This window comes from Theobroma cacao, chromosome 3 (assembly GCF_000208745.1).
Source record: "Theobroma cacao cultivar B97-61/B2 chromosome 3, Criollo_cocoa_genome_V2, whole genome shotgun sequence".
NCBI lineage: Eukaryota > Viridiplantae > Streptophyta > Magnoliopsida > Malvales > Malvaceae > Theobroma > Theobroma cacao.
In genome coordinates, this window is record NC_030852.1 from 21,219,245 (window position 1) to 21,237,533 (window position 18,289).

Genomic DNA, 18,289 nt, shown 5'->3' on the forward strand with positions numbered 1-18,289 from the left:
TGATTAATTGCAATTACTCAACTATTAATTATAAAAGTTTATTTGATCAAAAATAAAAATATAAAGACTTAATTGAATAAAATAAAAAATTAAAAATTTTCTTGAATAATTCATAAGCTTTTTTAAACATTATGTCATATTAATATTTTAAAATATAGATAATAAAATTGAACGGACCAACCAAGTTAATCAAACCAATCGAGATAATATTTTTTATTATAATTTGAACGGTTCTTATTATTTTTAAGAGAGTTTGGTTAATTCAATTTTTGAAATTTTAATATCAAACTGTTGGAATACTCATCCCTAGAGAAGATAAAAATAAAATAAAACAAAAGTTTTTAAGCTTCACAAAAGAAAATTTGTTTTCACTTAATAATCGTGTTAATTTATTAATAGTTTTATTTAAATAATTATAATAAAATAGACGAATGAAAATATTGTGAACCCGTTTGTAGAAGACCAGATTTCAGACGTTGAGAGATTTGAAATTATGATTAAATCTTGTGGCAGAGTGCAACATCACTCAAAACCATGAATTGTACAAATGGAGTCTGGTATCTGCCAATATCTATAGACACTACAACTATAGGGAGGGTTGCCTTTCAAGTTTATACATAGTAAGTATAGCGCAAATTAAATTACTGTCAAAGAAGAAATGTGCATCTGAACTTGGAACCTCAGGGCTGAGGCTCATGAGCAACCCAGCTGGAACCTACGCACCTTCATCCTTCCATTCAAGGCAAGGGCCAATACATCGTATTCCTCCACATACCACAGTTGAGACACCACCGCCTGAATCATATCGCCACGTCAAACGCATACACATCATATATGTACATGTGCACAGAAACACAAGCATGTGTTTGCATACAATCCAGGTACCCTACTGCTATGCTTACAACATCATGATTTGTGCATGCTTCATTTATGTTCCTCCACAATATATTTCACAGCTAGTTCCTAAGAGAAATGAATCACATGCTGACTAAACAAAAGAGGGGAAAAGAATTCTCTTTGCATTCTTCCAGAAATTAACTGTAAAAGGCCTACTGTGCCGTCCAGTTGCCACAGCTTAATATCTAAGTGCTTAGACATGCAGGAACAGAACACAATTTATTTGAATGTCCTTGACAAAGCAGGCATTGCCTCACTTTGGGAAAAGTTAAAAAGGTTCATTCCCAAGGCAGCCAAGTGCCATGGAACAAGGACCTCGCATTCCCGATAAAAACAATTTCGTCTTCAGTTTTACAAACAAATTTACATCATGTTCCAGAGGAAGAAACAAATCATGCTGTGTTTCCATCATATATATGCTTTATATTGACTTCTAAACAATTTTAGTTACCATTAGATTACTTTCCTACCAAAACATCCAAATACCACCAAGGAGCTCCAATTGACTTTTGGAGAAAACCAAGAATTAAAATCCATTTATATTCTCACCCTACTCAGTTAAAAACTCAACAATGAGCCTTAATATGAAAAGTACGAAAGTTGCTGCTTTGGGGTGTTTGACACAATGGTTAGCACACGATTTTCTCAACATGGAAATTTGGATTCTATTTCCTCATTGCAAAAGTTGTAACTAAGAAGCAAAAATTTGTATTAAAATAATAACGGGCAAACCATGGAAATAATTAATTTTGAAAAACTTATATTTGAGAAATCAATTAGACTAATTAGGAAAAAGAATTTTGGGAAAAGTAAAATATTTATACATGGAAAAAATTGAAAGTACTCAAGATTTTTTTTTTTTTTGCCTTTTGGATTTAGGAATATTCAAGAATTTAGTGAAAAATTTGAAAAGCTTCGATACTAATTACAATTAATGCAAAAGTTATGGGGAGCAATTATAGCAATAAACAAAAGTAAAAAACTTTTAAGTGTCAAATTGTGATTTCTAAGAAATTAGTGGGGTCGAATTAACTACAAAATGGGGAAAACTTGAAAGGTAAAACTGAGATTTTGAGAAAGCCAGTAGGGTTGATTGTCAACACTCAGAAGAACCACCATGACGGTCAAGTTAAAGGTGCCTCTAAATGTGTTGGATCATGAACAGTAGCATGTGATGATTTCCTGCACATGCAGCTAGTCAAACACATGAAAATGCACATGACAAGTAATGATACAAAGTATACCAACTTGCCTTAAATCCATGGATTTTATTGTTTAGTTGAGTGACTAGTTTATGGAAGAGTTCAAGCTGCTTTGAAGTATTATCAGGGTCCTGCATAAAACATGAATGGTATACATATATGTAAGAATAGGTACTTGAAATCCATCAGATGATTCATGAAAACTTCTATTTGCCATTTGATCTAGACCAAGGACATTAAATATAACCAGTTTTGCCAGAAATTTACGTGCCGGGTAATGTGGCATAAAGTCACAGTTTACTCATAGAAGAGTCAACAAGAACCTTATGATGCTCAAGTCCATTAAGTCACAGCATATTTTCCGAAGAGGCAATCATCCATCCACCAAACTGCATTGTGCCATACCAATACAAATGGCTTTCCCCCAAATAATTAAATAAGTTACCATTTCATCATTTCATGGTTCAACTATCATGGCATTTTGAAAAGGCATGAAAATACCCATGTTTACCTAGCTGTTGTTGAATAAAATTGGCAGATTACAGACAAGTTGCAAAATCCGTCAAAAAAAAAAAAAAAAAAGAAACTGCAGAGCATGATTGCATGGCTCAGAAGATAGTGACTTCTGGACAAGAATCAAACTACAACACAGAGAAACTCTCAAAATGGACATTGACAGCTATCCCAAGAATAGAAACAATAACTTAGGAGTCAAGAAATTTTGGTGCAATATAAGTAATTATAACAAAAGATCCTATATAAGACTTGCAATACAGGGACCTTGAGGAACTTTTAATATTCATGCAAAAAAAAAAAAAAAAAGAAAGGCATTTAATTCTCTGAAGCATAAATTGTTATGTTATTCAGCAGGCTTATTTTAAAGTCAGCTGTTAAACTCAAGAAAACAACCAAAAGATGAAACAAAGAAGATGTATTAATGTAACAAAATGTAACTTCCAAAACAATACCATGAGTGAAGCTTTAGGATGACCCAGAAGCCGTGCAAAAGATGTGTGAAGAATAGCAGCATCATACTGCAACAATTAGCAGATAAGTGTTAAAATAAAAGCCATCTTTTTTATAGGCAACCACATGTTCATTATTTTCTTCTCATTGACAGAACTTAGCAATGATGCCAAAACCATCAATTAAGATTAGGAAACCAAGATATTTCCATAAAATGTATAGCCCTGAAATCCACAATATTGCCATTTATATTCGCTAGTTTAACAGAAATTAAGATCTTCACAAGGATCTTACCAGTTGCTTCCCTGGTGCTCGTGGAAGTGCAGTTCTCAACATAGCACGAATGCTTATGGGATCTGTTCCAGAGATTACCTACAGAAAAAGAATAAATAAGTGTTAATTTGTGCACTACAACATCTTTTTTTTGGAGGGATCTTGAAGGAGAAAAGGAGGGTATAAGTTGAAGGAGAACCTGCCAGCAACCAAGAAGCACACCAGTTGAAGTTAAAATTACCCTGTCTAAGACAATTTCTAAAGGGCATAGCCCCTCTGCAACAGCTCTAACAGCAGCTGCTTCAGCTTCAATCTGACAAAAGATACGAGGGTTCAAAATGTAAACCCCACATCTAACAAGCAGTACAAAGAGGCAGAAAATAACTCCAACAGGCAATTTACCTCAACTTCAGAGGCAGGGACAGGTGCAATATGATGCGAGGCATGGAACATGCTGAAATGGTACAAACTAGAGTTCTGAAACCAGATCGCTAACCAAAATATATGTAAGCATGCAAACACATGAGAATAAACAGAAAACAAAAAATTGTCAAATAACTAAAGGAATAAGCAGATAAATGGACCTTAAGTGTTCTTGTTATTAAGAAAAAATCAAATAAATTAAAAAGATAACAGAAAATTAAGGAAGAAATATCTGTGTAGATATATATTTCTTCACAACATCTTACCTTTATCAAAGTATGGATCAAATACTTGTTTTACAGCCTCCCTGAGACAAGCAAAGCATGCATGTATGACATAAGCATCAAACTCTAAAGAAGGACTAAACCCCCCCACGCCCCCTTCCCCTTCTTTCCCAACCCAACCAAAAAAGGTAAGCATAAAAGATAGATGCTAAACAGAAGTTCCCGTCAATTATCTTGAAGGCCTATATTTTATAGAAAGCCTTTCAGCATGTCTTAAAAGGTATCCATATAAGAAAGCTGAGCTCATCAAGCCATTAAACTGACCTCTTCCATGGGCCTACTAATTGTAGGTGTTTTAGTTTATCTTATGCTAATGTGGCATGATGGGCAATCACACAGAAGCAAGATCAGATAAAAATTATTTGTATGGGAATTTCAGTTCTGAGCTCTATGTTTTCTCAAGAAACAACTAGACCACAAATTTAATAAAATACCAAATTAAGAACACTTTCCAAAAGGAAACAAAATTCTTACGAGATGGGCACTGAGTATTCTGTGCTCATATACAAAACGTTGGCTCGTACAGGAGGATTTACTGCCTGCAACAAGGAGAAAAGCCATTATTCACAGCTCAAATCATCAACAATATGATTGACTACAGCTCAGTTGATGCATATATCACCTTAAGTACAGGTCTTACAGATCCATCTTTCAAAGTAAAGAGATCTGAAAGTGACAATGATTGAGAAGTTTCACCGTGTTTCAGAAAAGCTGCTCCACGCTCATCCAAATCCCTTGCCATTTTATCATACATGATTGATCTTCGTTGGTTATTTGAAATACCAGAATCTGATACATTATCCCTAATAAAGTTAGCATATTCGAGTCTAGAATATGTTTCAAGTAACTCTTAGAAATACTCTTGCCTAAATCATGCAAAGCTCTGGTTAGAAAACATAGTGGTAATAATTTTCGATCAGGAGTCTGATAGAAATCTTATAAAATTAGGGTTCTTTGAGCTATGGGCTAACATGATGAATTGATCCCATCAATTGGCAATGATGTTCAATGGATTTCAGACTTAAAATCGTCAAAAGAACGTGGCATCAAGGTTACTGAAATACACATTCTAAAAGTTCAGTGCAAAGTATAAAAGCACTGTCGAGAAGTACAAGGAACGAGGGAAAAAAGATCTTGTGTTTCCCTTCTCAATCAATTAAAAACACAACATTTACAGTTTTCATCAAACCCAGCAGCAACAAGGATAAATTAGTAGCTTATATGGAAAATATAATGAGGATCTCATGATAAAGAATGAAGCTTTTCATCGATTATAGTAAACTAAACTGCCAATAACAATCACTGGTCGCTACAAGATCTCAAAAGTTGTCAATTTTTCTTTTCATCACCTTTAACTACTGAGAAATCATAGAAATGAATATGCAATAAGAAATTAATAACTTCCCAGAGACAGAAAGAAGTGGCAGAGAATACCTGAAGAAGGGGAAGTGGAATTCTGGAGGGCCATTTGGAAGAGAGAGTAAAACAAAGCGAGAGAGAAGAACCAGATAAAAGCAACAGTTTTTGAATGGTTCCACCAATTTCTAACTCTACCCATCACCATTTCTTTTCCTTTTGTTTCTTAAATTTGCACCCAATGAATGGATGATGCCATTACTGGAGAAGGGACCAGAACCTGGGTACTTTTTGACTATTTCTATGTTGAAGTTCTAGTAAGGGGTGAACAAAAAAAACTGAAAAAGAATCACGAAACAAGGCCAGGTCTTTCACATGGACTTTTGAGCCCTTAACTTAGCTTTTCACTAGGATGCCTACGGGCTACACTTACATTTCTTTCCCTTGTCTTGTCTTGGTCGCAGGGACTCACAAACTGTTCATTCTCCCTGTAGAGCATTTGTTGGTTGGTTAATTGTCACAACATCCCATAAAACAAGTACGTCTCTCTGTAATAAGGAAGTGGATTAATTTTGTGGCACTTTTTCACTTTTCACTTGAGTCTCCGAAGAAGAAAAAACACACACACACACACACACACAATGCTAGTTAAGTCTAAAAATGCTTAAAATAATAGTCTATAGAAATAGAACACAAAATGATTGAATAATGAATAATCTTTTTCAAAGGTCTTAACAATACCATGGCTCACTGACCTGCTTTGTACCAGAAACAAATGGTGGTTGGAAATTAAAAATAAAAAAATTAATAATCTTTTCAGTAAGTGTATTATTATATCAAAATGGGATTTATATAAAACAAAAAATATTTTTGTGTCATAATTTGGTTCATGGTTGAGACATAAATAGGACTGTGGAAAATCCAAGTCTGTACGTTTAACCATGTCTGGTGTCATCGGATTCTACTTTACTTTTGTTTTTTCCTTCTCTTTCATTCTGTCTAATCGTTACTATGCCACATGACAAATAAATAAAAAGGTCAAACATTTTACAATTTAAATTACAATGTTTTTATTTTTTGAAGAAAAATTCGATTATAATAATGTTTGTAATCTTTCTTATCTCACAATTTAAATACTCCAAGAGTTTACTTATTATTGGAAATCAATGTGCAATTGTTACACACTCGTATTTCTTATTTTGTCCAATGACATGTTGAGAATCTGTTTAAATTATTAGAATTTCTCCCTTTCAATAAAAAAAAATATAAGAAAATTTTTACTCATAAGACTAAGATTATCTCATTTCTTGCTAAAATGAGATCCATGACATTCTATTTCATTCAATTAACTATAACATATTTTTGTTGCACTGATTCTTTCACCCATAAAAAAATCTATAAGAAAAGCAAGACTCGCTTTGATCTACCTTAACCTAATATCTTTCATAAACGACTCTACATTAGTGAAGAGTTAGGAGTGGACTCGAATATCACTTGTTATAAATTCACATTTTCGATCCAAAAGATATATTTATTAAGTAGAGGAAAGTTTTTACTTATCAATGTGAGATTTGTGATACAAAAATTACCTTAAGCTTTTAGTGTTGACGAGGGGACAAGGAGATTGCATGAGCACTTTCATCAAATTTGAAATGAATTTTTAATTAAAATTGGTAAATAATTGTATTTGTTGTGATGACATTTTAAGTAAATTTTTCTATCAAAATCATGCCATTTGTTTACCCTAACATTAATATTAACACATAATATGATTTCATTAATTAAACAAATATTATGTTTACAATTAAAGTTTAATTAAATAATATCCCTCAATTGTTTTTTTTTTAAGTTAAAAGAATTGTGTTAAATTGATTTAAGTTTTAAGTTGCTGTGTAAAACCAAATACGTGCTTTTCAGGCTATGGCCCAAACATACATAGAAGCATATGTCCCTGTGTTTTTGCGTTTGGCCTGCAACCCAAGAAAAGCATAGAGTTACACCCTTTATTGCCAATTACACGCAAAAAAAGCGTAGGAGGGATCTTTACACTAGTTTAGATTTACTTTCGATTCTTTGTATTTTTCATTGTATTTCTCATGATTTTCATGACTTGATAAATAGTAAGAAACCCATATTTATAAAATCAAGGCTTTTGACATTAGTGAAAGTTTGAATTTATTTTGATATCACTTGTCACGGGTGTGTTTCCAACTTAAAAGATAAGTGATAAAAAGTTCATATTTATATGCTCAGGATTTACTGATATGGAATTTGTATCTTTATTTATAAATTCAAAATTTATCTCATCTCTTATTAATGTAAAACGTGCACATGAAATTTTGGCAAAGTAGAATGTGTTGGAAGGCACAGATCCAAAAAGTATGAAAACCTCCGGCTTCTTAAAATCCTCCGTGCTACTGTTAGAACTACTTATTGGTTGTTAATTACATGTAGGTGCTAGTTAGCAGTAGAGATTGCGCAGAAAATGGTTGCAGCCACCTCTTTAATTAAGACCTATCAACCACATACCTGTTTTTACACACAGAATTTTATAAACACATTAAAACATCCTTCCGCACGTATTCTCTGGCAAAACAAGGGTACCATGATCAGATCTTCAATATTGGGTTAGGGGGGCAACAGGGCATCACCATGCGAACATAACACATGCAAACTCAAATTAGCTAGGCTTCACTTTTTGCCAGCTTCCCCTTTTCATTACTACTACTTTATATCACGTGAAATGTCTTCTCCTTTCTTTTTGTTTGGAGATTTTATATATAGACTCTACACTAAGATTTACAGCAATAACTTTTGTCTTGGATCTACTTGTTTTCAGTTAGTAAAGACTTCATGATTCACACACGTAAATTTGGCAAAGTTACAAAGGATCAGATTTCACTTGCCAACCATTGTATTGCAAAAAGCAGTGAAACTTATTCAATTCTTGTACCCTTTGGTTTTGTGGTTTCTCAAAAATTTAATTATTGTCAGGGTATGATGTTTGGGGTTAAAAAGATGCAGTCATTAACAAGTTGTATGATGAAACAGTGCTATCAACCAGTGTTTTTTGGAGCTCCAATTTCTAAAGTGCCAAATGTAGGAGCTAAAGCCAACGTCCCTACCATGAGACCACTGTCAAGGCCATCTATTATATTGTCAGACAACAAAACAGCAGATGAATTAAAGCTGCTAGCTCTTGCTGTGTTTTGAATGCTGTCAGGTCGAATTATATTCCTTTAAATTTTTAATTTCTTTCTGTTCAAATTAATGTCTTAAATCTTTTTGTTTTGGTTTTACCGAACCTGTAGCTGATGGGGAAAAAAAATAAAAAAAAAGGGGTCTCAAACTCACACAACAATTAAGTTTGGTTGATTAATTTGTTGGTGGGTGGGTCTCGACAAATTTGCCTCTACGTGCTAACCACAAACCTGCTGCAGGCCAAATTGGCAGTAGGTAGAGGTGATCCAAGCAGTAAGGTATGCAGAAAAAATCAGCATCATCACCAAATGATGGAGGAGGGAGGAAGAGATCTGCTGGGGCCAACTAAGGCATTCAAAAACTGGCATTAAGGGATATCCTGGGCCAAAATTTAAAAGCATAATCTCTGATGATTGTTATCAACTGCTAAGCAACACTAGAGAGAAATTTGCAATGCCAAAATGCTTGCCGACTAGCTGTTATTGAGACCTCCAAGAGGGGTTGAGATGGTCTAATCATACCATTTTGGGGATACAAGATTTTGGTGGCGGGGCCATTCTTCTTGTGATTGTACCAAATGGGGTTCATCTCCATGTGCTCCATTTGCGTACGATCCAGACCGCTTCCATTACTCGATCATGGTTTTTGACACCATTTCCCTACACCCATTGCTTAATAAATGCCAAAACATGTGCTTGTATTAAATTGGATCAACATTTTCAATGCTCCCCTCTAAGCCCTTTACTTTTACCATGCATGCATCATCATCTAGTAAATGTAGAGTAACCCCATACCTAATGTATGTATATACATACATACAAGTAATATTTTTTGTTTCATTTCTCTTTTGATTTGGTTATCCAACCCCAATTGCTCAAGCAACCACACATCAAATCCTAATAAAATCGAAAATTTCTTTGCACACTCTGCTATATATTGTATCTATCTGATGCAATTGATACTGAATAATATTATAATGTTGAAGTTGAAGTTAATTATGAGGTCTTTGCTTTGAGGTGTTATGACAAAATCAGTCATGCATGATCCATATCTCATCTTAATAAGGAGGCAAGTTGCAATTTCACCTTATAATAATTTTTACTCAAATCTCATCTCAACAATTCTCCACTTACATTAAGTCTAAACCACTTATACAAGCTTTGTTTAATGTTCTTTAATTAGGGTTAGCTAAATTTCGTGTTTTTTTTTAGAATAAACAAAGATGTCGATGCATTTAGTATTAATTAAAAGTATAGTAATGTAATAAGTGTGTTAGTGTAAATAGTACAAACTAATATAAAAACAAACATTTAATCTCAGATTTGAACAAATTGGTATTCATTTCTCAGTACTGTGTAATTACATTATTCACGAGATTAGTTTATTAGTTATTTTGGCCCGAGCATTGGAACAAATAGATAGGGCTATGGCAGTGGTATACATGGAAAATATTATTTTTGATGACTTTCGGAAGTGATGTAATCTTAATTATTTCTTTGTATTGCATGCAATGATTGAAATAGCACAGATTATTCGCAACTTGACCTATATGCTTTCTCCCTCTCTTTTTCTATCTTACCTGTAGACTTGATGGAGATATATATATAAAGAGATAGATAGATAGATATATATGTTATAACTTTCTTTATCTTTTCCTTTTTCTTCCCTAATAATAACCCAAAGGCCTAATGATTTGATTAATCTCTTCACAAAGTGGTGGGTTGATTATAGCAGTAGCTTTATTGATTTTGGATTTGAGTTTGTTGAGCCTATGCATTAATGCATCACGACAAAACCAGTAAAAATTAAAACCATGTCAAGTAGAAGTTTGGCTTTACTCAACTCATCAAGGACCAAATTCAAACCTTACATTTGCTTTCAATAATTGATAAATACCATATATTTCTTATGTCTACTTTTTCTCCTTTTTTTTTTCCTTAGTTTCCAAATGATCATGGCATTAGCATGAGATATTTTGTTTGTATGATGGGTGTCGGTCGTCTATGAAGATATATTATAGAGAGAGAGGTGCTCCCATCTTTTCATAATCTGATTGCTCTCACTCTCACTCCCACTCCACACCTCATCTCATATCATGACATCAACACACATACAGATTGTTGTTTGTTGCTGTCAAAAGGGAAAAAAAAATATATGTAACTAAAAAGTAGTAATAATTTGAAAGAATTGAAGGAAAGGTTTTTTTTCTTCTTCTTCTCCTTTTCCTAATCTGAAGACTAAGAGGCTGATGGGGTTGGGGCCAGTGTGGGGGGCAATGGCATCTAAGACACTGTTAGTGTATATACTCTGAGAAAGAATGCTCCATTTGGCAACTGGGAAGAGAAAGTGTTTTGAAGCAATTTAGAAGACAGCAACAAGATGGGGGAGAAGAGGGAATAGTCTTAGGCAGATGGGAGAAACTCCAGATTCCACATTTTTATCTTCAAACTATTACTCATCAGACCCAATCATTCAACGCTGCCCATCAAAATGGGAATGCCCCACAACCAAGACCAAAATCGAACGGTCGAGAGTAATGAGTTTTCTCTGATGGGACCCCCTTCCACTGTCCCCGGTAGGGTCAGTAACACCCACCACCGATCTCTATGGTGCCAGCAAAAAACCTCTCTTCTTTTATTTTTCCTTTCCTTTCCTTTCCTTTCCTTTCCTTTTTTCTCTTTTCTCTCATAAAAAAGAGGGGGGGGAATGATCCACCTGTTTGTCAGTGACAATGTACATTGGTTCGGGCAATGAGCAGCAGCTGGGACCCACCACCTGAGCCAACACCTGGAACTGATAAGGTGTGGGCCCCACGGTCCTATTACCCCCGCTTCCCTTCCCTTCCCTTCCCTCCACTCTTTTTTCTTTCCTCCCCGTTCCTCCGAAAATCTTAATCATTGATGCAGTAAAACCTTGAGATTCATGGGAGAGATACGAGACCAGAGGGAAAAAACAAAAGGAAAAGTTGCTGTTGTTGTGAAAATGATAATAGAGTTGCTAGAAAGGCCCGTAAACACTGTTTCATCACTTTCACTGCCTATGCAACTCCTACACAAACTTTGTGGCCTTTTCACCGCCACAGGGAGAAAAGAAATAAAGTGAGAGATGGGAAAAGGGAAAGAGAAGAAAATTCAATTGCTGGTTAGGTAGGAGACTTACCATAGAGCATATAACTACTCCATTTTCTTTCTCCATAGAAATTACATAAACAGTGCATTTTTGGCCTCTCCCCACAAAAAAAATTGCACAAACAAGTGATGCAATGCAATTGATATTGTATAGTGAAATAATAAATATAATAATAATAAGAAAGAAGCCCAAAAAAAATTGAGACTTTTTTCTGCCAAACCAGCCAATACCAATGTTAAAAATAGTGTCTTCTTCTCTGTCTCTTACTCTCTCAAACCCTAAAAGAACCCCATATTAATCACACTAAAAAAAATTCCTTCTTCTTTTTGGGAATAATAAAAACTCAATTCTTCCTTCTTTTTTTTTCTTTTTTCTTTTTAAAAGAAAGAGCAATCAAACCTCACGTGTGTTACACATCAAACTACACAACGGATCAAAAGAAGCAAGGATGATGCATGGTGATGATCATCTCCTATGAGTGATGACTAGTTGTATCATGTCGGTCATCACCGCAGCCTCCACCACCACCACCCCCGCCGTGGTGTGAATGAGACCCACTCGCTTGTGATTCCGATACGCCGATGCCGGAGACTTGCCGATAAGGATTCAATCCGGCTAACATGTTTAAATGTCCTTCACTTATACCACTACTTCCACCGCTCCCACCACCACTAGTAACACTGCTTGAACCCAATTGCTGGCCTGGCAACAAGGCCATTGGAGCTGGAAAGTTCATGAAATGTAACCCACTAGACATAGTGCCCCTATATAAAGCACTGTTATTAACCGAAGGAAATGTCCATATCGGGTCACCACTCATAACTTGGTTATTAGAATTAGTTACCATCCAAAAATTAGCTGGAATCTGACCGTGACTTGCTGGGATTGCTCCTGTGCTTGACTGCAACAAGTAACTCCCCATTTGATGTTGTGAAGATAAATCTGGTTCGGGTCTTCTTTTCCTTCCTAGCGTACCTTCTTCAGTTTCTGATATTTCCAACGAAGTACTATTGTCACGCAACTCTTGCTTAGCTTGGAACATGGAATTCAAGTTACTACTAGATTGGAAGTTAAGGAATGCTGGGGTTGTTTCTAGTCCAATTCCGGGGAACAAACTTCTACGTTGTTGCATAGAGAAGTTGGAGTTGAAACCTGAGGATCGTAACTGAGAAGGAACTGACATGCTTGAGCCTGAGCTACGGAGGGAGATGTTGAGGGAAGTGAAGTTTGCGGGGATAGTGCCAGTACCCGTGGCGGCGATCACCGCTGGTTCAGCTTGTTGGAGCAGCCACTCGATTGTTTCACCATCGGATTTGTGGCCTAGTTCACGAGTGAGTTGAAAAACCCTAGCTGCGCAAAGAGCTGGCATGCGGATTCTACGACCACGTCCATCGACCTTGGTGTGTCGGTCTTTGGTTGAAGTCCGTTTAGGGGGTGGTTTTTTGGAAGGTTCAGGGGAGATTTGGAGGCTTGAAATGGGACGAGTTGTGTTGGGTTGATCGTTGGAGGAAGAGGCTGGGAGGGAAGGGAAAGGGGGGGAGGAAGAGGAGGAACAAGGTTGGTTATCTTCTTCTTTCTTTTCGAGTAATTGGAATGGGAAATTAGGGCGGTGGTGATGATGGAGGTGGTGGTGGTGGTGGAGGTGATGATCATCACTACCTCCTCCTTCCATGATGGCATGAAAGTAGTAGGTTGTTTCTCTAATGGCTTGCTTTTGTTTTTGTTGAGGAGGGAGTAGTAGCGGTGGAGATGAGTGATGGGGAGTCTTTTAATTTAATCTTTTGGTGGGTCTTTTGATCTTTTTCTTTGTGTGAGTGTGTAGACTAAATGTTGAGAGGGGAAGGGAGTCTTTTGATTATGCTTTCTTTCATGAAAATCTCTTTTTTTTGGGTTGGGGTTGGGATTGCCTGGAATTCCTTTGAGAATTGATGTGCTTTGGGAGAGAGGATAAGGGAAGAGGGCAAGCTTTAAGCAACAAAGATAATGAGTGGGAATTATATGGGTGAGCGTTAAAAAGCAAAATTTTTTAGAAAAGAAGAGGCTTTGTTGAAGTCTTGGGAGGGTGTTCATTTCTTATTTTTCGAAAATAAATAAATATTTAATTTTGAAAAATTTGATTTCATTTTCATTTTAATATTATGTGAATCTGGGGCTCCTTTTTATTGTGGTTGGACAGCCCCTTTGGTTCAGACTCCACGTGAGGTGCTCTTTTTATCATTCAATCCATAAAGACAATGGTGGCCGAGGTGGGCCCCGATCCCAAGTCAAAAAATTGAGGGACTTAGAAAGGAAAGATTATCAGATGGGACCCATCTCATTCAAGTAATCATTTCATTTTGCCTTTGGCCTTTGCCTTTGTTCTGCACCTTTGCTGGGGAACTTTGGGATTCCTCAAGTTCCCCTGCCTTCCCCTTCCCCTTCCCCTTGTTGGGCCTTCTCCTTTTGCTTAGGGTTCGGTCGTCTCAGTTAGGGTTTAGGATTTCCAAACAACTTCCATTAATTCTTGGATTCACATTATTTTTACTTTGGATTATTAATCCTTGGATTTATCTGATCCATGTGAACAAGTTTTATTGTGGAGACTAGGGCTTTTTATATTAACAACATTGATTAACTTGGACTCTAATGGAGGGAATATCAATCTTCCCCCTTTAATCATTGCCAATTCCTATTTCCTTGACTTACATAGTGCTTTTCTCGAGGACAGGAGCACACGTCCAAAATATTTATTATTCACATATATAGGTATATATATATATATATGAAAGAAAAATATACAATTACCAAACAATAAAATTCCACCCTCGAAATTTCTCTTGTTCATCATTTGGATCAACTACTGCTCCCGCACAGTAACCAACTTAAAAACTTGCAGCAACCCATACACGGAGCTGGCACAACCAGAATTAAGCAGAAGCCTCTGAAAAAGAAACATTACTATATATATATATATATATATATATATATATTATTTTNTATATATATATATATATATATATATATATATATATTTAGTTTAATTTTTTTTATCTTAATTAACACATTGAGGGAATTGAGAGTTTGGATTTACTCTCAACCCCAAATGTAAAAGGCCTGTGTAAACATTGGTGTTATTCCCATAAACATCGAAGCTGATACATGGCAATGGATTCAATCTTGTGTTTTCTTTTTTCCAGAAAATTAAACCTGAGATAAATAAATATGCAATGATGATCCTGCTGCATGCATGTAAGCAGGCAGCTAGGCTTTTTCTGGAGCCTAAATCTAGCTAAATCATTTTAATTAGTTGGAACTCCTTTAAGCCCCTCTCTGCTCCTCTCTTTCATTCATTTGAAACAAGATCGATAAGAAAAAGCCCTCCTTTTTGGTTTTTATCCCTTTCCTTTCTGTACTTGTTGGCAGGTTAAAACTTGGCTTTTGCATGATCATTATTGCTGCAGGTAGAGAACCCAGGTAAACTATTTAATTTCAACATCGCTACTTTTAATTCGTTAGGTTTTGTTCATTTTTTCTATCTACATACTCTACAGATATTCAACACTTGGACATATAACTTGATATAAAAAACGTACAAGGACCTAGCTAGCTAGCATGCTTCTGTTCTTTCAATTCTTAATTAATTATTAGACCATCCACATGGAGACTGAACGTACGTAGCATATATGCTGTAAAATACATATACATTGGATATATACTGAGTACCCGAAACCCGGTACTAGCGTGGTCGTCTCGAGAGTGGACTGGTTTTATTTCTTTAAATGTAGGCCTGTCCCTTGCCATTATTTCCAAAGCCGTTACCTGCACGACCCTATTTGTGGTTGAAAGTTGTCTTCTCCTCTACTTCATTTAGCAAGCCGGACAATTTGTAGGTAATAAGATTTTCACCAGGCAATGTCTTTGCCCCATTTAGTGTCCATATTAGATACCTCGCTTTAGTATAAATAAAAATAATTTGATGTAACACTAGGGGTTTGCTCTAGTACAAGATAGCAGATTGGACATATACAATACAGTTGAGATTATGCTTTACAAAAAGGGGGGGCCTCTTCCTTTTGTTAGTTGTTTTTTCGACTTCCAAGAGAGTTTTGGATTGCAGCTTTATTTTAAGTGAAGAAAAGCAAAGCGTTTAGCCGAGCCTATGCCTATGCCAATGCCTGGCTGCAAAACCAGACCAAAAGTTTTTGCTCCTGTCATTGTGCGGAATCAACTCAAAAGGCCTCTTTCTCTTTGTGTGCTCAAGCTCAAGGGATCAACCTCTGCTTTACATTTTCTCGTTTCTGGTTGTGCATTGAAATTAATTCATTCTTTTATTTTCTTTCTTTTGGTAATTCCAAAAGCACACATCTTCTTTCAATAAAATTCGACTAATTCTCGCCTTTTGGTTTGTTGGTCGGATAATCCAATTTTCCCAAAAGGAGTGCCAAAGCCAGTTTTGTTTTGTTGCTTTTACCAACAACACTGCCATTATAGTAAAATGCTATATATATATATATATAACTTAGAGCATAGTCCTTCAATTAAATTTTACTTGAGGATATAAAGAATTTGTGTTTTAATTGCCTAATCTTTAATGAATCTTTTCTTCTAATCTCTCCTGATAATTTGGTTACATATAATATGAGATAATTCTCTCAATCCTTATATGTGTAATGAAATACGAATTCGACCCTAGGTACAATTAGTAAATAACTTTGCCCTTAATTATGCTAGTGGGTATATTTTGATTAATCTTACATAAGTGCATGGGATTTACTAGAAATTAACATTCTAAATACAAACAAATCATAGCTTTTCTTTCTCTATAGACTTTATCATATATATATATATATATATATATATAAATTAGTAGATAGGTTTAACATTGATAAATTGTAATAGACACATGCCAAGCTTAAGTTCATGAATAAAACTAGTTACGTCAACGTGTATAGCTAGGAGAAGTTATATATAGTTAGAGGATTAATAAATTAGTAATTATAACTTGACGCGTAAGTAGCAAGTAGCACCTTCTGGATTAAGATAATTAGCTCAGTATACATTAAGAATTTGGTGATAATTGCTTCTTGGCTTTCACATGCTTTATAATTATTACAAACTTTTTTCTTCCGTACTATCATAAATTCTGATGTAGTTTGTAATTTCACATTATGAAATGGTATTAAAATTAATCAATTTATTTATCAGTGTTAATTTAGTTGCCATATTTGTTTCTCGATTTGGGTTCAAGTTTCAATATTACGTATGAGTTTGATTTAATTTTATGTTGATTTGTTATTTAATAATAATTTTGTCATATATACGGATGGTAGAAATTTTTTGTTTGTCTATGTAATTTCGTGTAAAAAAAAGAAAGAAAAGAAAGTTACCATGCATGCACTATGAGATATTTTTTGTCCCTTTCTCTCTTATATTTTTTGGGCTGCCCTGAAAATACTTTATAAAAAGGACAAATGAGCTGGTGCTGTATCCAAATGCAACAACATATATAGGGCAGCACAAACTTGCAGCCTCAAGTAAAATGTTCCTGTCCTCTGCCCTTTGTAGGAGGAAATTAGAGAGGGAGAAAAAAAATAAAAGGGAAAAGAAATACTAGTAAAATTAAGAATATATATTCTGGCCCATAAGACATGACAGGCACAATATAAAAGAAGAATAGTAGTAATAAATAGCAGTCTCTGTTTGTAATCTAGTGCTGAATTTAGTGTCCCACCCCGCCCGTAGGGCACAGTGAGTAAGATGTGATCCAAATGCGCGTGTGTATGTGTGGATACATACATACATACATACATACATGTGTTTAGAGTTTTGAGTTGAGGATGAAGTAGCAGTTGGCTGTTTTCAGTGTCCCACCAAGTCTGCACTCTGGACCTTTCACCTAGGGCTACAGAATGAGGTGGCTTTGCCCAATGTTGCCTTTTCTGAGACCACATGCCTTGCCACTTATGTATGTATGCCTCTGAAGAAGACAGTTTAACCTCCAGGCTCCAACTGGTTGGCTTTCGCTAGAGAGCAGAGTAGTCATCTGCTGGGGAGCTGGACCAACAGACATTAATCTGGACGCGATTTGGAATGATGATGAGGTGAAATTTTTTCATATGGACCGCTTTCTGATTTGATTGATTTCATATCCGCTGCTGCCTGCCCTTCTTGCAATGCTCTCCTCTCTTAACAAAAAGTTCTTGTATTTCGGGTTCGGATCCAAGAAGAAATGAAGGTCCCAAATGCAGTAATGATGGGGTGTTAATTTCTAAACCCATCATGGTGAATAGTTTTTTTTTTTTTTTTCTATTTTTTGCTTGTCTAAATGGCAAACTAAGGTGGCTGCTAGCAGTACTGACAATTGACTTGCATTTGGCATGCTGTGGAGGAGGCCAACATCAGTGGGATTAGTTCAGCAAATCCTAGTCTCCAACTATAACTAGGCCAGTATGCTGATGTTGAATTATGTTTTAAGGTCAACCTAAATCAGGCTATTTTGTCATATAGTTATATTTTTATATCAAAGTTGCTTTTCTGAACAGGTCTTCTGTTTTCTTTTTCTTTCTTTTTTTTCTTCGG

General features: G+C 35.5%; 2 protein-coding genes across 5 annotated transcripts; both read right to left on the bottom strand.

Annotated features, from left to right (window-relative positions):
- On the bottom strand, window positions 477-5,913 carry LOC18604656. Of its 4 annotated transcripts, none has more exons than XM_007037246.2 (10): window positions 5,835-5,913; window positions 4,668-4,834; window positions 4,520-4,584; window positions 4,028-4,068; window positions 3,741-3,829; window positions 3,538-3,651; window positions 3,360-3,437; window positions 3,068-3,133; window positions 2,150-2,230; window positions 477-795 (listed from the first exon to the last, which is right to left on the bottom strand). In XM_007037246.2, exons 2-10 carry the CDS (start codon window positions 4,797-4,799, stop codon window positions 694-696), a joined length of 768 nt encoding a protein of 255 aa, XP_007037308.2. In that variant the 5' UTR covers window positions 4,800-4,834; window positions 5,835-5,913; the 3' UTR covers window positions 477-693. The 4 variants fall into 4 exon arrangements, with proteins under 4 accessions (XP_007037308.2, XP_007037306.2, XP_007037307.2 ...); XM_007037244.2 differs by having other exon boundaries at window positions 5,480-5,906; XM_007037245.2 differs by lacking the exon at window positions 2,150-2,230 and having other exon boundaries at window positions 5,480-5,910.
- Window positions 11,755-13,857, bottom strand: LOC18604657 (transcription factor TCP14). Its single transcript, XM_007037249.2, has one exon. The coding sequence runs from the start codon at window positions 13,401-13,403 to the stop codon at window positions 12,204-12,206; it is 1,200 nt and encodes a 399-aa protein (XP_007037311.2). The 5' UTR covers window positions 13,404-13,857; the 3' UTR covers window positions 11,755-12,203.

Bases quoted from the DNA above. Each gene is read 5' to 3' on its own strand.
- LOC18604656 (XM_007037244.2), bottom strand. From the start codon at position 5,609: ATGGTGATGGGTAGAGTTAGAAATTGGTGGAACCATTCAAAAACTGTT. The intron at 4,585-4,667 runs GTGATATATGCA...TCCTTGTTGCAG, and splicing joins CTGTAAGACCTGTACTTAAG to GCAGTAAATCCTCCTGTACG. The intron at 3,652-3,740 runs GTAAATTGCCTG...ATCTTTTGTCAG, and splicing joins TCCCTGCCTCTGAAGTTGAG to ATTGAAGCTGAAGCAGCTGC.
- LOC18604657 (XM_007037249.2), bottom strand. From the start codon at position 13,403: ATGGAAGGAGGAGGTAGTGATGATCATCACCTCCACCACCACCACCAC.